Genomic DNA, 24,207 nt, shown 5'->3' on the forward strand with positions numbered 1-24,207 from the left:
AGACGGGAGCGTGGTAATGGCCGTGGCAAGGACAGGATGGCAGTTTAACGGATCGGGGCAGGTTTTACAAAAGGCTTACATCTAAAACCAAAATATTACAGAAGGGGCAGAATGCTTTAAAAGTGAAACTAAAAAAAAATATATATATATAACCTTCATATCCTTTCAAAATAATATGAAGCAAGTTAACACAGAAATTACACCGGTTTCACCTGGGACTGGTGAACCCTAAATATCCTCTCGGTGGCTGGATTGCTTAATAACAACGTAACCGGGGTGAGAAAATCGAGAATGATGCATGGCCCATGAAATCTGGGGGCAAGCTTGCCCGCGGGAACAAAATTTTTGACCATCACCTGGTCACCTACCTTCAAAGTGGTGGGTCTCCGTCCACGATCATACCTTTCCCTAACCTTTTCATGAGACACTTTAAGATTGGCTTTAGCCTTCTTCCAAAGATCTTTAATGTTGTCCGGATCTATTGTCTCGGGCAGAACGTCACTCAGAGACCAGAGGTTCGAGAGCGGCGTGTTGGGAACAAATTTGAACATCAAAGAAGCTGGAGTAAATTTGTGTGATTCATGAACCGCCGAATTCAAAGCAAAAGCTATCCAATGCAGGGACGTGTCCCACCTGGAATGATCTTCATGATGATAGGCAATAAGTGCGGACCTGAGATTACGGTTAACCCGTTCAGCCAGAGATGGTTGAGGGTAATAAGCAGAAGTAGTTACATGAGAGATGGACAAGTCAAAACAGAATTTACGAAATAAATTAGATGTAAAAGCCTTAGCATTATCAGATACAATATATTGACACGGACCAAAAGAAGCAAAAATAGAATTTAAGCAGGTAATGGTAGACTGAGCGGTAGCCAGCTTAGTCGGAAATAACCAAGAAAATCTGGTAAAACCATCTACGCACACAAAGATGAACTTGTTAGCATTACCCTTTGACTGGGGGAAGGGTCCTACATAATCGATATACAGGCGTTCCATGGGGCGCGACGCTTGATGCGAAGACAAAAGGCCTACCTTGGTGGACATGGTGGGTTTACTGAGCAAACAAGATTTACAAGCTTTTACAAGTTCACGGATTTCACCGTCCATACCTTTCCAGATGAACATTTCACGAATCTTTTCACGAGTTTTAAAGATACCCAGATGCCCTCCTAATGGGGTCTCATGATAATACTTGAAGATCATAGGTACCAGAACAGCTGGAACGACAACTTTCATCATCTTGTCATGCCTCGAAGGGCAACATAAAACACCATTCCTCAGAACATAAGGGACAACATGTTCCCCAGAAGAAAGGGTTTCCATTATCGGAGCCAGCGTCGGATCTTCACGTTGGTATTTCTCGATATCCCTAAAAAGCATGGGAGCATCTGTTAGGATGGCATTAACCTCAAATAGCATGGACTCGGGAGGTGATGAACTGTCGACCTGTTCATGGTTCTCAACGTCGTCTGAAAACATACGGCTGAGTCCATCAGCGACAACATTTTCGGTACCTCGGATATGCCCGACATTGAATTGGAAGGCAGAAATACGGATGGCCCAACGGGCTATACGACCAGTACGACGCGGCCTACCTAAGACCCAGCTTAATGCTTGATTATCTGTCTCCAGGTCGAATTTGACGTGTTCCAGATAGAGACGGAACTTTTCTAAGGCGAATAAGACTGCCAAACCTTCGAGCTCATAGATGGAATACTTGGCTTCTTGAGCCGACAATGTCCTAGACGCATAGGCGATGGGTCGCCTCCCTAGTTCAGTCTCTTGAAGAAGGACTGCAGCTACTGCTGACGATGATGCGTCGGTTTGGACAATGAATTTCTTCGAGAAATCAGGCATAGCAAGGACAGGGGCATTACAAAGAGCTAATTTAAGATCTTCAAAAGCGGCTTGTTGAGAAGGTCCCCACTCGAATTTGATGCCTTTCCTACGAAGAAGGTTTAAGGGCGCCGCTCTGTTAGCAAAGTTAGGAATGAACTTTCTAAAGAAATTCACCATACCAATAAACCTGGCGATGCCTTTAATGTCCTTGGGAGGTTTAAAATCACGGATGGCCTGTGTTCTAGAATGATCGACCGCTACACCATCGGGTGACACAATATGCCCTAGGAATGACATAGAGGGCTTAGCAAAGGCAACCTTGGACAACTTAACAGTTAACCCAGCCTTACGAAGGCGATCGAGAACTTCTCGCAGATGATCTAGATGTTCTTCAAAAGTCTCTGAAAATACGACGACATCATCTAAGTAGTGATATAAGTACTCGAATTTGATGTCGGAGAAGACCCTATCTAGTAGCCTAGTGAGCACAGCTGCCCCCGTGGGGAGCCCGAAAGGCACGCGGTTGTATTCGTATAAATTCCAGTCCGTGGCAAACGCTGTAAGGTGTTTAGACTCTTCGGCAAGGGGAATTTGATTATAGGCCTGATTCAAGTCCAAGATAGTGAAGAACTTGGCCTTACGAAACCATGAAAAACAAGAATGAAGGTCAGGAAGGGGCACAGATTGCAACACCACCTTCCGATTGAGAGCCCTGTAATCAATGACAGGCCTGAAGCCTCCTTGGGGTTTCGGGACTAGAAAAATAGGCGATGAATACGCCGACTTAGAGGGCCTAATAATACCATCCTTCAACATCTGATCGATAATTTCTTTCAGAGCCTTCATTTTAGGTGGAGATAGCCTATAAGGTGGAAAACGGACAGGAATCGAATCCGTGACCTCAATTTTGTATTCAATAAGGTCAGTAACACCAAGAGTATCAGAGAACACCTCTGGAAATGACTGACATAATTTACGAATACTATCAGCCTGCTCCTCAGGTAGATGTCTAAGGTCTAACAACATCTCATCCTGGGTAGGCGAAATAGATGAACATGACACAGAATTACACTTTAACAAGGGAATTTTACAATTGGACGCAAATTTGAATGTGCACGACTTACTCTGAAGATCGAGCACAAGACCAGTGTGAGAAATAAAGTCCGCTCCCAGTATGATGGGGCAAGACAAGTGCTTAGCCACAAACAATTTAATTTTCCATGTAAATTTAAAAATACGAATTTTGACCAGTACGGAACCTAGAATTTCTAATGGAGATGAATTAGCCGAAACATATTGAATAGGAGATGAGACATAGTCAGGTAGTTTACAAACAGATTTCACTTTAGAATACCATTCAGCCGAAATAATCGAACAAACACTGCCTGAATCTAAGAGAGCTGTTATAGGCTCGTTATTTAACTCAATCTTAAGGAAAGGAACAGGTGCGGGGGTATCCGCCGCAATCCTAAGACACTCTTTGGGGCATTCAAAAGATGTATTCGAAGACTTATCGTTCCCTGAATTCTCGACCTTTTTGCCAGGGGCTGAGCCTTGGGAAGCAGAATTAGTTGACTCAGCCGAAGCCACTAGTCACTTTTGATTGTTGTTGGAAGTTACACCAGAAGTTGAGCAGGAGGGGGAGCTATTTAAGTTGGGACAATTCTTGGCAATATGTGAGAAAGCCCCACATTTAAAACAGCCTTGTGATGACCCGGCTCCATTCCTTGTCCCACTTGACTTGATCAGTGGACACTTGTCGCGCAGATGGTCAGGCGACCCGCAAGCATAACATTTACGGGGATTGACTGGTCGGCGAGGTGGAGGCCGAGTGTTACTAAAGGAAGGCGGGGGTTCTTTCGCGACACGCAAAGAATCGGCGTATCTAACTCCTTCCGCTGAGACGGCCAATGCTTCAAGTTCCGAGAAAGTTTGCGGGCACGCCGCGAAACATAAATATGACCTATAGGGAGGTGAAATTCCCTCTACAATAGCCTGTACAATCTGATCTTCAGGAAAATGAAGGGCAAACACCCTAGTATAAAACTTAATGTCCTGTATGAAATCAGCCAAGTTTTCATCCAAGCGCTGTACACGATAATAGTACTTCTGAATAAGGGAGGACCTGGCCCTAGCAGGGATGAAGTTAGCTAGCAAGTGGGCATGGAAATCCTCAATAGATGATTGCTCGGCAATGGCTCTTACGATTTTATCAGAGAGAATACCAATAGCATATGGATAGATAATTTGCAAGATTTGACATGGAGAAAGAGAAAAAACAAGGGCATGATCCTGAAATTCCACTAGAAATCTTAAAAATGAAATTACATCACTGGTGGTATTAACGGAAAACTTAGAGATACCTCTGAGCAACATTGCCAATGGATGAGGCAAGCTGCTAAACCCGGGTGACATAGTAGGTAAAGGTTTCAATGGTAAGGAAGTTAATTCAGAACGGATGTTACTCAATGATGCACGACGTTCAGATTCGTTGTCCAATGGGGCAGGGATAGTTTGAGCAGCAACGGTTATTCTATTAACTTCTCCCTTGGGAGGCGCTTCCTCACTACCTGCATTCACTATGGTGGGTTGCATCAGATTTGGGAGGAACTTCCCCAGTTAACAATTGAGTGACCTTACTAGATAATTCGGAAATATTTTCCAGGAGCGTACTAGCTTCCTTCCTCTGAACGTCATTCAGTTTTAGAGACAACAGATCGTTAACCCTATTCGAAAAATGATATAGCCTGCCTTGCACACGCTTAATTTGATTAGGAGACGGATCATTTTCATCAAAAAAACTAACTACAGAAGCTAGCCCAGTAACATTCTCCGTGATCGTGGAAAGAGAGTCGTCAATTTCTTTCTCTCCCAAATTGGGGATGGAAATGGGCAAATCAAGGGACTCTCTAAGCTTGTTAGTGTCTATTGCAACCGTGCCTCCAGATTGCACATTTCTGATAGTTAATTCATAGATCAACTCCTCCTTGCGCAAATAGTTAAGAAGGAGAACATCGCGAGGGCCGGGCATGATGACAGACCAATTTTGAAAAAGTCAAAAAGTTCCAGCAACTGAGAAAATGGTTAGAGTTCGGATCAAAACAATGTCTAGCCGTCAAAAGGGGCTAAATTGAGACCCATTCAACCACGCTCTGCTACCACTTGTTACCGTATTTTGGTGGTAGTTATGCATGAAAGAAGGTGCTGGGTGGTGAATAGGTCTCAAGCTACTAAAGTGAAATTAATTTTAAAATTTAACCAGGTTATATTTTCTTTTCAAAATTAGGTAACAACAAATAGAACAGGTACTTAGTAGCCAAAACACGATTGAAAAAATATACATTTACATAGGTACCCCATTTGGGGCTTCAAAAGTCAGAAACATAATTCTTGGGCAATCAGCTCAGTTTTACCTCAAACACAATTTTAACAGAGGGGCAGAAAACCCCATTCATACCTAGGAGCCCTTGCTCCAAATTATACTGAAAAGCCTCCTCGAGGCATACAACATACAATTTTCAAAAGAGCCACACGCTCTCAAATTTGAGCCTCTCCCAGGCCACACCAAACTCCACCTTTAAGCTGTCCTCAAAGGACATATACACAGGGGTAAAATACCCAACCTACTGAGGTCTATTAAATGACAAGAAGGTTAATACATGACCTTTAAAATACAATTTGAGGGGAGGCAAACTTGCACTCCTAATACACTTTGTTTAAGACCTACTTGGCCTTAGGCCGTTAGTGCAAGGGCTAATCCCATACTACAGAGGTGACTTAAGAAAATAACAATTTACATTACATTACGGGAGAATTGGTTGAGAAAATAAGTTCACCTCAAGACAATGTGAGTGGGAGCTCGAGAGGGTTAGCACTCTTACAAGAGAATAGATGAAAAGAGAAGTTACATTTTAGGAAAAGGTTACATAGTGGAACGCTTAGAACCCGCCCCGAAAGTTAAACTGCTGAGCTAGCAAAGAAAGAATTTATTAATCGGCCATTACCTTGTTGTTGACCGCTGCCGAGGAAAGAGGCGCTTCCCGCCTCCTGCTATGTACTTAATACACTGAAAGATGGAACAGAAGTGGCCCGGAGACCCAAAAATCAGCAGTTTATATCCTCTCGCGGAAGGTTCTAGGCGTTAGGGGAATTAAAAACACCCTCCCACAACGTCTTTATTGGGTAGGACCCCGCAACAGATTCAAGTTGGGGGAAGATACACCAGATTGGTCAGAAATTAATAGAAGAAATTCGGGATTGGATACATTCATAACAAGGGGAAGAAAGGGGTAAATATTGCCAACTTAAACAATGACAGAAAGAAATTTAGCAAAGAACAAACATTTGAAATAAAAATTTCTCCAACAAAATAGTTCTTTGACTCCGCACTAGGTTGCACTATTGTTGATCTTCAGTAGTGTCCTCTAGAAGAGAAAGTTCACACTTCTTACTTCAAGCTAAACAAAAACACATCAAAAATGACACAGTTCAAAAACTCAAAGTTTTCCACGTGGTGACATCTTCTGAGAAAGTAGAGAATTAATAGCGTAGATAAAGTTCAGACTTCCTCCAGCAGAGGAGTTTCAACTGGCGCACATTTTAAATTAGCGGCGTGGAGGTGTACCGCCCGGTACAATATTATAACAGAAAACAATAATAACACAAATTATAGCAGTGCACTTTTGAGCAAGGCAGAAAGAATGGAGAGAACCAACCAACTTTGTAAGTGTTCGTTACCACTTTGCATTGTGGTAACACAATGAGAGAACGTAGGAGCCGACTTGGTACGAGGGTACATCTCAGTGTCAGAGGGAGAAGGGCTTTGCTTGGTGTAATAATACTCGCCGAGCTGTTAGAAGAGATTCAACGTGTATCCACTGCCTGGAGTTGGTAACAGTCTCTTTCTCAGCTTTGATGGTGGCTATCTACTGTAATACAGTTCTCGCAACACATTCCGGTAAAGAAATAAATATATTAATATTAAAGAGTAATATATTTTTATATTTTCAAACTGTTATCAGTGGTAAGAGTGGATACTAACAAGCTTCGCCACTGGAAAAATGTCAATGTAGGCTGTACGTAGAACATTAAACACCAAGGTATCAATCAGTTTATTCATTTCATCGCTTCCCAGAACTTAGGTTCCCCTTTCAAGACAGGAGAGACTTGGTTAACAACACTTTGGGGTCTTCTATAAAGCCATTAACCTGATGAGACTAGCAGGCACTATAGGGATGTACACAAGACACACTCAACATCACCTATAATACATATGTGAAACGTATAATTAAATATGTAAAGGAGGTCACAGTAAATAAAACATGTTTACAACAATTTGAAAGAATACAATCAAATGCCTTAAGATTAACATCAGGAGCAGTTAAAACAACACCAATCACAGCACTATGCTGTATACAAATAACCCACCGATACAAAGATTAATACAAAATAAAAAAAGTGCAATAAACTTAGTTAAAATGGAAGCTTCATGAAAAGCAAACTGGGTACCCAGAATAAGACACAGTGAATGATTAAAAAAGCAAGAAACACCTATAACTGCTAGTAGAAATATTTTAAAAGCACTAAGTATACGGTACCATTTGAAATTGAAACCACCCCTGAACCAATAAGCCCATTGGACTACACCTCAATACAAACCAACCTACCTCTCCCTGATAATCTCAAAAAGAGAGATGGTATTGTCAGTAATGCTGACAAGCTCAGCACTTCGTATGCTAAACGAAGAACATCCTGAAGATCAGTGGTTAAGAAGCTAGGCTGTCCTTTGTTAGGTACTCCCAGATAATCTCTAATGCATATGTCATGACGGGGGAGGTCTTGATGTGGAATAAGGCTATTGCTGTCTCTATAGATAATTGTCGAAGAACTTTGATGTAATTCATTGCTGAGGCTGCTTTGTCTCTTATGTGTGGTAGATCATCACAAATAAAACCCTTGAAAAATGGAAGAAAGGAACTACCCAACTTACTACAATGAAGAAATGAAAAAAATGACCTATGGTACAAAAGAAGCAGTGGTGATCTTCAGATTAGAAACAGGACATAATTGCTTAGCTGCACATCTAGCTACAATCAAAATATACCAGATAGAAAAGTGTACCATCTGCAAAATTACTGGATGGACCCGAACCAACAAAAACAAGGCAACTTACCAGCCCTATACTGGACAGCCAGAAACAAGATGAAACAAGAATCTGTTGTTCCCTAATAGATCTGTACATTATTACTTAAAGCCATATGTTACAAGACATCAATTGAAATCAAGTACAGTAATTAACAACAATTTATATCATCACACAGTACAGAAAAATGTCAATGTAAGCTATATGTACAGCACTTAATAATATTCATTCAAAGATTTTTTGTCTTTTGCAATACATATGATCTGAGTCATCATCAGGCCCACTAAGAAGATTCTTAATGGCCTGCTTTTCCACTAGACTGGGTTTACTTACAGCACTTTCATGGTTACGTTTCAGTCTCTTTTTAGTACCTTCAAAGTGAATTTGCCTATTTACAGTTTTATTTGATGGTTCCCTGTTTGATACTGGTGTAGCAGACTGACACAAACCAATTGCCACATCTAGAGCTCTTTCTAATTTCAGTGCATGTTCAGCATCAAGTTTGGTATTTGATACGTATGCTAGTAAATGGTTCAACTTTGATTTAATTCTGTCATTGGAGTCATGCATTTGACTATTGTGTAGTGCAATTAGCTTGTGATCATGTTGCTCAGTTTCATTTCGGCTTACAATTGTAGTGTTCAAACCCTTAGGTGTATTTCTTACAGCACCAAACATGCTGCAAATGCTATGTATATGTTTACACAAATTACATCTTATGTAATAATCACTGCACTCACATGTAAACATATGGACACATACTCTACAGTCTTTGCATACAAGTTCACAACCTTCACGACATACATTGTTCAACAACTTCACAGTATAATACTGGTTACTCCTCTCAGACTTCACATCCCATACATTTTCATCCTTTGCCACAATGTTATTTTGTGTAATCAACATACCCCTTCTAAGCCTATCATTAATTTCTTTTAATCTAAAGGTCTGCTTACCTTTTATTTTCTTCCTCAAAACGGTCAAATAACTTATCTCGCACTAATTTCATCAATGCACCAATACATTTGTCCACTCGTTTTGCTTTTTTTCCTTCCAAAAAAAAAAATTTCAATGTTTTATGCATGGATTCAAGATACATGTTCGTATTAATCCCTAGTCCTCTACGATAACAGTATGCCCAACACTCTGGCCTTCCAGCATAATATTCTTGGAAATATTCCCCAAACAATTTGGTGTTTTCTGTAGAAAGCAACTCATTTAACAAAGAATCCAATACCTTACAAAATTCATCTTCATCAGTTGTCTCCATTACCATTCTTATACTTTTATATACAAGAACTTTCAGAGTTTGATCCCCTTGTACCTTTTTGAGCTGCTTACGCCAGTTCCTATCGACATGCCAAATACACAGCAGGCGGTGTTCAGGACGTTCCATTACATTAGTCCAAGCATTGTAAAACTCAGGAGCATCATCTGACAAACACTTCACATGTTATTGACCCTACCTTACTTTTTAGCACATTAAAGAAATGTGTAAGAGTATTGGTATCAACACGATTTGAAAGCAAAAATGCCACTGGTATTCCTTCACCATATTCATCAACAACCAAAAGTGATGTTAACTGAAAATCATACTGATTGGTACCATGAGTGGAATCAATACAAATCTTCTTGTTACCAAATTGCTTCAGTAGTGACTCTTGAGCAGATGTCATTATTATCAGAACAAAATCATCATCTTTGAACATTTCAGACTCACTCACCATTCCTTGTGGTTTATAGAATAAAACAGGAGAACAGTCAGTAAACTTGGACATCTGCTGAACCCACAAATCTACACTTACAGCATCATTTTTATGAAATTGAGATTCACTTTTTAACAAAAATTCTTTCTCAATATTCCTAAGATCTTGTCGACTAAGGAGATGGATTCTTTCCACGGACTGTTCCATGTTTATGCTGCCTCTTATATCATCCAAGATTCTATTGAAAGATATGCCCTGTTGAATTTTACCTGAAATTATAGAAATAGGCTAATATTAATACTAATTTCACAATCATCAATAGTAACATGCAGCATGCTTCCCCTGTATATAAAAAAAACAACTTACCTGCTATTTCAGCTCTTTCTCCCTTGGAAAGATTTAAGTATGTTAGTGAACATTCATGACCAATGTGTGGTGTGAATAATGTGGCTTCAAATAATTCGCTATCGGTATGTTCTCTCAGTTCAAGTGTTGAAGGACAGCATGAACCCATTTTCACCAGACGCTGGCTTCTCTGTGCTTTTCTTGAATTAGGCATTTCTTTACTTGAACCTGAACGGTGGCAAATGAAATATGACCTTTTATTTTCATTTGATTGTTTTATACCCGTCACTTTCATATAAGAGCATTGCATTTCCTTTTCTTTCGCATCCTTCCATGAAAGAAAATCTGCAAGAAAAAAATATAGCCACATTAGTGTGCTTGTTTAATAAAATATGGGAAAAACATTAGTGCGCTTGTTTAAGAAAATATGGAAAAACAGGCTTTCTAATTATTAGTCTGTTATTGTACAGTGTACTTACCGGCTAAAGAACTGAATACTTTTGTTTCCTTGAAAATGTTTTTATTATGTGTTTCAACATAATGGTCTCGTAATCCTTCGTATGTTTTGTGATACGAATCGCACAATGAACAACTCAATTTCTTTTCATCTGAAACATTAGGTTCTACTTTATGAATGTTTCGCAGATGAGCAAATAAATTCTTTCTTACTGTGAACTGTTTGTCGCAATATTCACATGTTCTTTCCATTATCACAATGAAAAAGAGTTATCTAAAATATGAAAAGAATCTCACTGCAAAATAGCTTTCAAGAGACACAACCCTTGACCGTGAACTACTTGTCGCACCCAATAATTACAACGAAAAGCAGTTGTCCAAAATCGTAATCGTAAAGAATCACAATGCAACAATGGCTTTCAAGAGACACATCGAAGCGGTAGGACAGAACAGAAAACATGAACTTCCGCCATATTGGAAACTTACTTGATCACGTGGTTCTAAGACACGCCCCTCTACGCAGCTGAAGGCAAGAAAAGTTCACCGCTAGATGTCGCATGATCGCAGCCGTCCTGTCCACACCGGTCCACTTACTCTATCACTTTAGTAGTGGCATCTGTTGACCAACTTCTTGCACTAGTTGTTTCAAGTTTTAGGAGTTAGATGTCAGTTCACAAGGCGCTAGATTTGAATGCACGGGGTGAGTGTACCCTCGCGGTACAATTACTTTACCCGTATTTGTTAAATCTTATAATATCTCCTTGTGCTGGTAGGCTTATATATAAACAGCTTTTCTTTCTTATTTCCTTCATTGTTTCTGAGAATTTGACGCGATTTTACTACGTTTTCTTCAGAATACGTCCATGTACTTCAGTTAGGCGAAATGACCTGATATTGTAAATAAATCGCAGGCAGGAATTCAGTGCTCGTTGAAGTTTAAGTGTTTCTTCTCTCGTCATGTCAACTAAAACAACGTCACAATAATCAAGAATAGGGAGAATGAGTGTCTGTATGAGTTTGGCCTGTAGCTCAAATGGAAATACATCCCTCTGCCGTTTAAGAGGGTGATGGACTCCAAAAATCTTTTTACGTATTTCTTTCGTGTAATCAGACCAATCAACTGTTTCATTCATCATTACGCCGAGATTTTTAACCGTTTTACTGTAGGAAATAATGTTACCAGTCAGTGGGATAGGCGGGATTGCGACATTGTTTGAGCAGCTCAGTAATTTTCGTGATCCAATTATGTTTGCCTGGAATTTTGTGCGGTTTAGTATAAGAGAGTTTCGTTGTGCATATATATTGAGTCGTCGGAGGTCATTGATAATATCTTGTCTTGCAACGTCGAAATATTTGAAGATCGTCAGCATAGAGGTAGTGTGTGTTATTTCCTGTCACAATGGTATGTCATTGATATAAATACAGAACATTAGAGGCCTAGGAATACTGCCCTGTGGGGCAACACTAAGTTTCATTTTCCATTTAGAGGCCTTGTCGTTTACTATTACACGTTGTTGACGGTAACTCAAGAAAGAACTAAAAACCTTAAGCGCAGCCAGGTCGAAATTTAGCAGTTTCATTTTCTTTATCATAGTCGGAATTACCATAGTGTCAAAGGCGCTACTGAAATCAAGAAGGATAAGTATAATGAGCAGTCGTTTGTCCATAGCGTTTCTAATGTCTTCAGTAACCTTCAAAAGTGCTGTCGCGGTATTGTGACCCTTCTTAAATCCAGATTGCAAAGGGTCCAAAAGAGCATTTTGATTTAGGTATTCCAGAACTTGCTCGTATACTAACCGTTCAAAGGCTTTAGAAAGCGCAGGGAGTATAGACATAGGATGATAGTCAGAGGGTGATTGTGGGTTTAAACTCTTAGGTACCGGTATAATATTAGCTGTTTTCCAGACAGTAGGGAAATTTCCGTTTAGTAAACAGTAGTTCAGTGTGTGCGTCAGTAGTTTAGACAGGACAGCACCCATAATATTGTGTATAAAAGTAATAGGAATATCATCTACATCTGTAGCCTTTGATTTAATGGAATGCAAAGCCTTTTCAACCTGATTTTCTGTGACACTGTGAAATGTGAATGGTGGATTGGTTGGAGGGGAGGGCAGTGAGTCGGCGCAGTTAATTGGGGTAGGTTGAATATTTATTCCACTAAAGTAATCGTTCAGTTCGTCAAGTGGAATGTCAGAAGTCGTCTGTCTCTGTTGATGTTTTCCTATTCCCAGAGCTCTAAGTTGGTCCCATGCGCGATTAGAATTTAAGTTCTTAGCTAAATTCGGGAAATATATACATTTCTTATTTCTGATTAATTGCTTTGTGCACCGGGTGAGTTGGCCGTGCGCGTAGAGGCGCGCGGCTCTGAGCTTGCATCCGGGAGATAGTAGGTTCGAATCCCACTATCGGCAGCCCTGAAGATGGTTTTCCGTGGTTTCCCATTTTCACACCAGGCAAATGCTGGGGCTGTACCTTAATTAAGGCCACGGCCGCTTCCTTCCAACTCCTAGGCCTTTCCTATCCTATCGTCGCCGTAAGACCTGTCTGTGTCGGTGCGACGTAAAGCTCCTAGCAAAAGCAAAAAAAAAAAAAAAATGCTTTGTGCGATGTTTTAAGATGCGGTAAGGTTCGAAGTCTGTGTCATCTAGGGTTTGTTTATAATGTCGAAATAACGAGTCATGGTGGGCCATCATTCTCTTGGCTTCATCATCTAGCCATGGACAAGAAGGGCGAGAAACCTGTATTCGACGTGTGTGTGTGTGTGTGTGTGTGTGTGTGTGTGTGTGCTTCTTTGTCGCATTATTTGTATAAAATATCATTTCTTTATTGCTTATCACATGACCATTATTATAATAATATTACCGTATTTATTCTAAACCAGAATATTGCATCTTTACTCACACTGTTTATTCTTGTATTCATTTCACTTGTACTCGGAATATATGAAATGCTGCAGTTATGTTGGGATGGGAGTAACAGAGGTAGCCGGGGGGGGGGGGGGGGGGTTGTCGTCCAAGGAGTACAGACACCCCAGGAGTTTTAACGAATCTACTTTTATTAAGCATTTTATATATAACGTATATTAATATTAGCTTCCTAGTAATTTGATTTTTGTTCTAGAATCTCACGCTCGTGGAAGTCCTTGCCTTATGAGATGAGGAAGATTTAAACATCCATCACATTTATATCGAGCCACCAAATGCCACAATTGGGCCCAATGAAGACTCAGCAGATGGTGATGGGGGTCTCCTTGGTAATGAGAATAAGAAGATGTGCTCATGTTGAGAAGTCAGACGATGGAACCAACAACTCTTTATCATTGCTTGATGAGGACTTGGTCTTTGATAAGGACGATCTAGACCAACCCATTTCAAAGAGAGTTTGTGATGCTAAGCACTATGTGCTGGCTTAGTCTGTCAGATGCTGCTTCAGCACAAAATATTACCTGGAAGAACCGAGATTTCAAGCGAAAGTGGGTGGACTTGTCAAGTACTAACACACTACTTCATTCTCACAAGCAGACTACTTGCAACTGAAGAGAATGTCTCCTGTAGACTCTACTACCCCTACCCTACAACCATAACACAACACATCAATACACGACATGGACACGCAGATACCTCGTCATAAATTGCTATGGATGGACTGGAACAAACTAAAACAGTTAGGAGTTGAACCCGTGCGTAGACAAAAGGGGAGCGAAAGGACAGAAAGGCAAGAACCTGTAACCTCCACGAATAAAGGAATGGATCAAAAGAAAATGGGGATTTATTACCAACACACATAATATAAAATGAAAGCAAAATGGGAAAATATGTTTGGACAGCAAGTTTACAGTAACACTGGAATTGATCTTGCGAACGGGGAACAGCCAGATGCATTTAGAAAAAGCATCAATAACAGATAGAATTCCAATGTTGCCATTTTGAGATTTCCCCCTGGAAAATTGGCAATGTCGGCAGAGTGAAGACCGACCTGACTATTCTGGGCTGGTTTGCATTTTTGACACACGTCACATGACCTGACGTATTCGAGATATCTTTTTTCAAGTTTGGCCTGTAGTAGATACGCGCAATTTTGTGAAAGGTTTTTAGTTGGCAAAGATGGGCGCCTAAATAGTAATCATGGTAGTAATTTAAAATGATGGGCCTTAAATTCAAAGGGACGAAAATTTTAGACGAGGGGCCACGAGGATTATTATGGTACAGAAGTCCCTATTTCAATTCAAAGGACTCACAACCCGGTTCCTTCCTAGAAAGTTTGTCAATCGGATGAACACATTCATCATCTTTCTTTTGAAACTCGGATAGATCAGTGAAACTAAAAGGATAATTCTGAAGTAGACAGGCAGGAAGTTATTGTGACTGCATCCAATCTCGCAGTCAGCAACATGCGCGACAAACAATCGGCAACAATGCTGTCCTTTCCCTTGACGTGTACAACAATAAAATTATATGAAGACAATCTGAGAATCCAGCGGGCCGTTATTCCTAACATTTTGACGTTTGCAGTCATCCAAAACAACACCTGATTGTTAGTATGGACCCAAAAATGCCGATGCTTGAGGTAGGAATGGAATTTTTCGACGCCAAGGACTACGGCTAAACATTCCTTCTCATATGTGGAATACCTAGTTTCAGAATAGAGTAAGCTCTTGCTAAAGTAGGCAGTAGGAGCTAGACTATCATCCTCAAGCTTTTGATTCAGTAAGCCGAGACGGCTATGTCACTAGCGTCGCACTGAAGGACAAATTCGCCATTGAAGTCGGAACTGTGTAATACGGGGCCTCAACAGAGGGCGTCCTTAAGGCTTGTTCCTGAGCATCGTTCCAGAAGAATCAAACATTTTTCCTTTTTAGAGAATTTAAAGAGCCGGCCCTGTGGTGTAGGGGTAGCGTGCTTGCCTCTTACCCGGAGGCCCCGGGTTCGATTCTCGGCCAGGTCAGGGATTTTTGCCTGGACCTGAGGGCTGGTTCGAGGTCCACTCAGCCTACGGAATTAGAATTGAGGAGCTATCTGACGGTGAGATAGCGACCCCGGTCTAGAAAGCCAAGAATAACGGCCGAGAGGATTCGTCGTGCTGACCACATGACACCTCGTATTCTGCAGGCCTTCGGGCTGACGAGCGGTCGCTTGGTAGGCCAAGGCCCTTCAAGGACTGTAGTGCCATGGGGTTTGGTTTGGTTTGGTTTTTGGGAATTTAAAGGAGCTGAAATTTCAGAGACACCACGGAGATTTCTTGGCTTGGGGAATAACAGAAATGCCAGACCCAGAAACAACGTCATGACCCAAAAATGTAATTATTTTGGAACATAAAGATACTTTCTCAGGATTGATGGTGAATCTGTGTCTTTACAATCTGGTGAAGAATTCCCGAAGATGACTAATAATGCTCTTCAAAAGTGTTAGAATAAGTCACGACGTCATCTTTGTATGAAAACAGGAAGGAAAATTTAAAATCACTAAAGAGAGAATCAAGGGTCTGACTCAGCGCTTGGCCACCTACCGAAATGCCCATCGGTACATTATTGAATTGGTACAAGCCAAAGGAAGTGGCAAAAGCTGTAAATTCTCGGCAACTGGGTTTGAGGGGAATTTGAAAATAGGCGGAATTAAAATGAAAAAGAGACTAATATTGGGCTTTTCCAAAGGATTGAAGTGCGGACTCGATGGTCGGGAGAGGGAAGCTGTCGAATACCACATTGCGGTTCAGAGATCGATAATCGACCACGAGGTGCGGCTGGCCATCCTATGTGGGAATCAGAAAGGCGGGGCTATTGAAAGAAGGCTTAGAGGGCTGATGACACCTTTCTCCAACAATTCATTAATGCATTTCCTCATGGCAGCAAGCTTTGGAGGAGAGCAACTAAAAGGGGAATGCCTAACGGGAGTATGGTCTTTCAGTCTAATACAGTACAAACATTCTTTAGCACAACCTAATTTTGCAGTAAGCACATCGGGGAAATCAATTAGGAGATTGTTAAGCACGGAGGCTTGATTGTTGGATATATCAGATAAATTGATAAGAGGACTGTGGTTCGACATAAAACATAACGGTCTATTATTGGTAGGGTACTCAAATAGAAAGTTCTCATCATATCGGAAATGAAAAGCGAATGAGCGGCTGATGAAGTCAATGGACAACCCAGTAACTAACATAAAATCAGCACCAAGGATCAGGGGAACAGATAGTTCGGGAACAATGTTGAAATTCCAATCCCACGAAAGGTTATGAATTTTGAAATGGATTTTGGTACGTTCTTTAGGACTCATGCGGCGACCATTGGCTGACATGTAGGCTATAGAACATTCGCGATCTTGAAGATCTTTTATATTCATTTCCTCCAACACAGATTGATTTACGAATGACCTAAAGGATCCAGCATCAAGCAAAGCATATCAAGAACATGAACCGGAATGAATTTTGGCCCTGAGTGACGAAAAGGCGAGGCCACAAAACTGGCGATGAGAAAAGGTTTGAGGCACCAATTGTGGGCCTTCATGTTGGTGCGGGGGTAGTTTCCCCGGTTTCCGTTACATCGCAGGCAAATGTTGCAGGACACGCCGGCTAGACCACATTCACAGCACTTCACAGAAGGTTTTGAATTACACTGTTTAAAGACGTGTCCATCCTTTCCACAATTCCAACATATAATAGAAGTTGCCATGTTGCGACGGGGAACATTCTGATCAGGGAGAGCGCTGGCTACGTTGCCGGACGAGCGAGGGGACTCGAAGCGGTCGGTAGGGCATTCAGTAGATGACGCACCAGCGAGTGACTTGGCAAAAGAGACAGTTTTGATGCAGAACGACAAGCGACGCCAGGAAAAGAGCAACTGAAGGGCGGGGGCGGAGGTTGGTATAGGTGATTCGATGAAATGGCGTATAGCTTTTAGTCCCGGGAGTGTCCGAGGACAAGTTCGGCTCGCCGGATGCAGGTCTTTTGATTTGACTCCCGTAGGCGATCTGCGCGTCGTGATGAGGATGAAATGATGATGAAGACAACATATACACCCAGCCCCCGTGCCAGCAAATTTAACCAATTAAGGTTAAATTCCAGACCCTGCCAGGAATTGAACCCGGGACCGCTGTGACCAAAGGCCAGCATGCTAACCATTTAGCCAATGAAGCCGGGTGGTGATTCGATTGAAGAGTAGACTCGTATTCACGCCCTAGATTCACAATGTCGTCGAAGCAGTTTACTTCCAACCTTTAGACAAACAATTTGTAATTTGGGGCAAGATTTCGATAGAATGTATAAAAAATTTCCGTCTCATGAATTTCGACATCCAAGCGATTGAACAAGGTGAGGATGCCGGTCGCATACTCATCAATAGGTTCCCCAGGATATTGTGTCCTATGAAGAATCTCCTGTTTAAAAATGAAATTCATGTCTGACAATCCAAACCTAGTTTTAAGCTCCTTAGTAAAGTTGGACCAACCATGGATTTTATATTTCATCAAATGGAACCATTTGCTGGCACATCCCTCTAACATAACAGGAATAACAGGGATAAAGGAATCTAGGGGCATTGAGGCACATGCAGCGACATCTTTGACCCACTCCAAAAATTCAATAACTGAAAAATCTTTCTCCTCACTGGAGAACCTCAAATTCTACTTCCGGATAATATCAAGAGCAATGTTAGGTAGGGGCGTACAGTTAGTAACTGGGTGTGAAGTATGACATACAGGCTCACAGCATTACTAGGCCTACGAGTATTATAATTATGTATCCTTACCTTGTTTGTACATCTTAAGACAGAGCTTCTGCGTATATGGATGTCGCAAGACTAAAACATCCTTTTTCACTTTTTTTTCAAATTTTGAACAGGTTTAGGCCTACATATTTAATTTCCGGAGAATAAAACTCCCAAAATATTTATGAAAATTATTTTAACACACAAAGCTGATATTTCTTTATCCAGTGAAACTTTTTTTCTTAAATCCTTCATATATATCGGAGTACTTTACCCTACTTTACAATCGATTTTCTCGAAATTCAATAAATTCTCACTTAAAATTTCAAAGTTATATAAAGTGGTCAGTTTTTTTTAGTAAGAGACTTCTGGTTTTCATAAAATGTTTGCAAAAATATCTACTATCAAATTATAAAATAAACTAAAAATACGATTTTTTGAATTAAGGTGTGGTGCAAAAATATCTACTATCAAATTATAAAGTAAACCAAAAATACGATTTTTTGAATTAAGGTGTGGTGTTCTAGAGAGCATCACATATATGTAATTTCCACTCATAATCCTTCCATATGCATAAATTGCATCCGGGAGATAGTGGGTTCGAACCCCACTGTCAGCAGCCCTGAAGATGGTTTTCCGTGGTTTCCCATTTTCACACCAGGCAAATGGTGGGGCTATACCTTAATTAAGGCCACAGCTGCTTCCTTCCCACTCCTAGCCCTTTTCTATCCCATCGTCGCCATAAGACCTATCTGTGTCGGTGCGGCGTAAAACCAATAGCATATGCACAAAGCTTTATGTGGTCCCTAATATGTATCTTACTCTATATGCTCTTTGGTACTTCCCATTAAGAATGCATGTAAAATAATGACTTCATACTTCACTTTAGACGTCGTGCGAGGTATGTTACTAGTTCCACCTAAATCCAGGTGATGCATGTGAGAAGCATTGTGGTGTCATCTCAAATTTTGTTGTTTTACATGTCACACATGCTAAATTATTGAAGTAAATATATCCAATACAGCAATTTTGAGTAAAAGTGTTTCTCATAGTATAAATATGTGTTCTATCCAGTGATACTATATTTTATTGTATATACACCATACTATAATTATTTTCTTGAAAAATGTAGAAGCCTCATGTGAAGCCCATAAAATTTTCTAGAAAGAATGAACCTATAATTGTTTTTAGAAAATGTGATTTTATCTTATAAGCTTTCAATGAATTATCATCATCATGATCATCTTCATCATCATATGCAGTTTCCAGCTATTGGCCAGGTTTGCTTGGAACATAAGCTTTTCCATCTCCTCTTGTCTTCCTACCACTTCTTCCACTTCACTCTTGCCCAGTCTCCTCCTCTTCTCTTTACACACTCTTCCACTCCTTTTATTCAAGCTGTCTCTTGGTCGTTTTCCTGTTATTTTTATTTTGTGCATCCTTCTGGGTGTCCTTTCCCCTGCCATTCTTTTCATGTGTCCATACCATGTAAGTCTAGATGCCTCCAACCCGTTCTTCAATGGCTCTTCTTTTACCATACCTCTAACCTTCCCGTTTCTCATCTTATCCATTCTTGTCAATCCTATCCTGCTTCTCAAAAGTATTTAATTTCACTTGCATGTATCCCAGTCACAGCTTTCTGCCTCGTTACTCAAGTTTCTGCTGCATAAGTTAGCATAGGTACATAGTACATCCTGTATATCACTCTTCTGCTTCTCTGAGGGACATCCTTGCTACAAACTAGGCTTCTGACACTTTTCAGGAATGCTCCTGCTTGTCTTCAATGCTCGATTATTTCCTTATTATTTCTTCCACTTTGCTCTGTGATACTTCCCAGGTACTTCAAACTTTCCACCTTCCTAAGGAGCTGTTCCCCTCCAAGCATTATCCCTCTCGTAGGTCTCTCCTTCTTTCTAGTTGTGATCACTATCTCGCTCTTTTTGGCATTAAATTTCATTCCATATCGTTCCACCTCATCTTCCCATACTTCTAACTGTTCCTGGATATCCTCTTCCTTTTCTCCCCAGAGTAACAGGTCATCTGCAAACATCATCACTTTCATTTTTCCTTCCCCTATTTTCCTTGCCACTTTTGTCATTACCTCATCCATTACAACAATGAAGAGCAAAGGTGACAGAGCACTTCCTTGCCTTAAACCAATCTGTTCTGTCTCCTCCTACTTTCACACAACTAACACTCCCATGGTAGATCTCCCATACTCTTTCTATTGTTTGCTTCTGGACACCTTTTTTGCTGTAAGGCTTCCCATACCTTGTTTCTGCACATACAATCATACGCTTTCTCAAAGTCCAAGAAGACCATCATAATGATGCTCTTGTAGATGTTAATGAATAATAAATAGAAAAAAATAGTTTTCTGCTTGGAAAGGAAAATGTATGCATGAGAGGGTTAACTTATTACACATCGCTGCTCAATCTATGCTCTTCCAGATAGTATGATCACATAATAGATTTCTAATAGAAGAGAACATAATTTAATATGCTATTATGTAGAGTACCAGTATGAATGAAATAAAGAGGAAATGTCTTTCACATAGACAGTGGTCTATTATAAGCAGAGATACAGGCAGGAAGTGTAAATGTGTGTATATATAAGTTGGCAAACAATTGTTGCAGTCCATATTGCACTTAATGTTCCCTTCCATCTACATTAGAAGTTCATCTTACTGGGTGAGTTGGCCATGCAGTTAGAGGTGCACAGCTGTAAGCTTGCATCTGGAAGATAGTGGGTTCAAACCCCACTGTCAGCAACTCTGAAGATGGTTTTTCTGTGGTTTCCCATTCTCATACCATGCAAATGCCATGCCATGGCCACTTCCTTTCCACACTCCTAGGCTTTTCCAATCCCATTGTCGCCAAAGACCCATCTGTGTCAATGCAATGTAAAGCAAAATTGTAAAAAAAATTTTTTTTTTAAAGTTTGTCTTTGCTCTTAACCTATTTTATTCCTCCATTGTCTGTTTATGAAACTAATGCTGTATTTTTTAATATAATAAACCCATTGACAATTCAATCCAGATCAAAAAAATTAAGTTTTCCACTCTCTTTAATCGTGACAAAATAACATAAAACAGGTTACAGGCATATAAATATATGCTTAAATTGTGCTCACATAATGTACATAATTTGTATTTATTTTTAAACAGCTGTACATTGAAGAAATGAATATATCATATTTAATAACATGGAACTGTTTAAACTTCCTGTAAGGGATACAACTGCATAAATACTTTCAGATTCTGTATTGAAATAGCATTCTTTATTTCACTCTGGAACAACAAAGAAATCACTTTGTGCAAAACCAACGCTCTTCAAGCCAAAATAATCTAGGATTAATATCAGTCCGGCACTGTATGACCCATGAGAAAGGACTGGATCTTCAAGTACACCAAGTGAACCATTTTTCTTTGGAGCTCCTGTTCCAAGACTCACTCTTTCTTCCAGTGTTAACGTCTCCTGAAACAGAGTGGTTTGTGATATTGATGAAATTTTATTTTTACTTTTAATATCCGCCACTTGTAACTGAGAGCTCTGTAGTTCAAGAGTGTTTATGTATTTTTCAATAACATGAAGAAGCCAACCACAAAATACCAAAAGTATCATATTTGTTTCATATATCTTCCTAACAAAATTATAAAGAAAGTTTAACTCCAAAGCAATAAAGAGGTATTCAGATTAGAGAAAACACTTATTTAGTACCAGTACTGGTTTTTAATGTCAATATTTCAAAAATAAGCTCTAAATTTATATGTACAGTTTTTTTTATAATACTTTGGATGGTGTGTTAATTATTTTAAGAGATTATTTATAAAGTAATGAGACACAACATTTTAGAGGAAGATAACAAGATTAGTTTTCTCTTGGAAGAATAAGAAGACTATACCAAAAAGAGGAACTGTTTACAAGAGTACAATTTTGTTTTTTAGTGTGAGTACTTATTTCCGTGTGTTTTGGGATTAAGTCTTATGGATTTTGGTAGTTTAGAAGATCACTCATAAAGAGAAGTGGTTTGTTCTCAAGACATGTTTGGTGAACAAAAATAATATGCAATACGTAAGTTATAGGTATTTGCATGTAATTTTATTGACAAGGCAGAACTATTCATAGCCCAGTTTCACAGGTTTTGCTGTTAAATTAATAAATTATTATTTCTTAACCAATCCTCCTCAAGGTATTTCAGATTAATTGTTTCAATAGCTGAGAAAAAAATGAAGGATGTTTGCCTGATTTTGGAGTTTTCCATCAGTTCAGTAATAATTTATTTGTACTGAGAGGAAGTCTAATGAACTGATGGTGAGGGCACTGAAGGATTCTGCTTCAGGCCTGATGTGCAATTCTATCATACAGTTTCGGTAGATGGTCGCTTCAGAATGGAGACCTCATATGTAACAAAAATCAGGAGAGTGAAAAACTCTATATAGTTTAAAATGTAAATAGAGACTGTGCCAGTTACAAACTGTGAATTATATTTGATAAAATATTTATTAGGATGAAAAATTAATTTTGGTTCAAGATTTTCAGTTTGCACTGGATATTTTGTAATGTGGTCTCTGCAGAAAAATCCGGAGGTTGTATATAGTCACAGCAAAATAATAAAACAACATTTTGGAGAAACTGCATATATCAGGTCGCCATTCTTAAGCAACTATTATGAAAGTAATTGACTGCATTTTGAGTACCGGTACTTGCTGTTTGGTTTGTGCTCTGATCCATTTGGCCCTTTTTAGAAGCTTACATATTAAAAATAATAAATAAGAACAGTGAGTACACAGAAAATATATGTTCAGTCCTTAAACCATGAAAAGCACAAAGAATGCATTGACTTCTTGAGAATCTAGAGTATATGTTTTTAATATTTATTCTTCTCTTGAAACATATACTCACTGATGAAAATTCTGCCACTGGGTAGAAAGAGGCATTCACAGCCTTCTTCATTTGAATTAGGAGCTCTTTATCCCAGATAACTGGATCAGGTCTGATGTCAGAAGGGAGAATCACAAGCAAATACGTGCTGAAAATAAAACGGAGATTTTGTAAGCAACAATGCCAAGTTTTGAGTCTCTTCTTTATGGAGAGATTTAGCAAGCCTGTGGATATAGATTATATTGCAGAGATGTTCCTTGTCTTGCAGAGCATTGTTGCACATCTATTCTAAAGTACCCACCCGTTCTTTGTACAGATTTATGAGCAAGGATCAAAGTGGTTAAAGTAAGGTGACCTACAACTATTTGTGTCTCTTACAACATGCTTTTGTTAACAGTATTTATGACATCATCAGACACATAAACATATAGGTCATGCCCACTCGACACTCAAGGGCACATCACGTAAAGCTGGCCATGACTAAGCACTGGTTCTCTAGATGTAGACCTGCTACCTGCAGTGTCTGACCTTGCAACTTGTTTATTGGCATTGCAAAGGCCAGTCTGACAAGGAACTGCAATCTCTTGGAGTTGAATGGCAAGTCCAATGGTATCAGCAAAGAAAGAGAAAACCTGTGAATGGTGAAATCCATCCGCTATTAATGCTGAATAATTGAACAACTTGAAGGACGAAGAAATGTAATCCAAACCTTTGACAAATGCAGGTATTGGAAAAAAACAGAGAACTTCAAAAGGCAATAAAATGGAAGTCTCTGTAAGCTTCAAATGCAAAATCTATCCCCTGTTAATAATAATGTTATTTGCTTTACATCCCTATAACTACTTTTATGGTTTTCAGAGATGCTGAGGTGCCACAATTCAATCCCGCAGGAGTTCCTTTATGTGCCAGTAAATCTACCGGCACGAGGCTGATATATGTGAGCACCTTCAAATACCAACCGGACTGAGTCAGGATCAAACCTGCCAAGTTGGGGTCAGAAGGCCAGTGCTTCAACAGTCTGAGCCACTCAGCCCAGCCTATCTCCTATTAATGAAGATGATGAATAACTAAACAACTTGAAGCAGGAAGAAAGGTCCAAACCTTGGACAAATGAAGGTCTCAGCAAAGAAAATGG

The 24,207-nt window shown here is 39.8% G+C and overlaps 1 protein-coding gene across 1 annotated transcript in view; it reads right to left on the reverse strand.

Moving 5' to 3' along the window:
* Nucleotides 1-21,237: 21,237 nt before the first annotated feature.
* The window catches only part of LOC136876466 (uncharacterized), a 468,653-nt gene continuing 465,683 nt past the window's right edge, over nt 21,238-24,207 (reverse strand). The window contains exons 27-28 of the mRNA XM_068228445.1: nt 23,094-23,220; nt 21,238-21,665 (exon numbers count right to left, since the gene is read on the reverse strand). Coding sequence (XP_068084546.1) covers nt 21,474-21,665; nt 23,094-23,220 — 319 coding nt within the window. The 3' untranslated portion in view covers nt 21,238-21,473. The remainder of the gene's footprint in view (nt 21,666-23,093; nt 23,221-24,207) is intronic.

This window comes from Anabrus simplex, chromosome 6 (genome assembly GCF_040414725.1).
Source record: "Anabrus simplex isolate iqAnaSimp1 chromosome 6, ASM4041472v1, whole genome shotgun sequence".
NCBI lineage: Eukaryota > Metazoa > Arthropoda > Insecta > Orthoptera > Tettigoniidae > Anabrus > Anabrus simplex.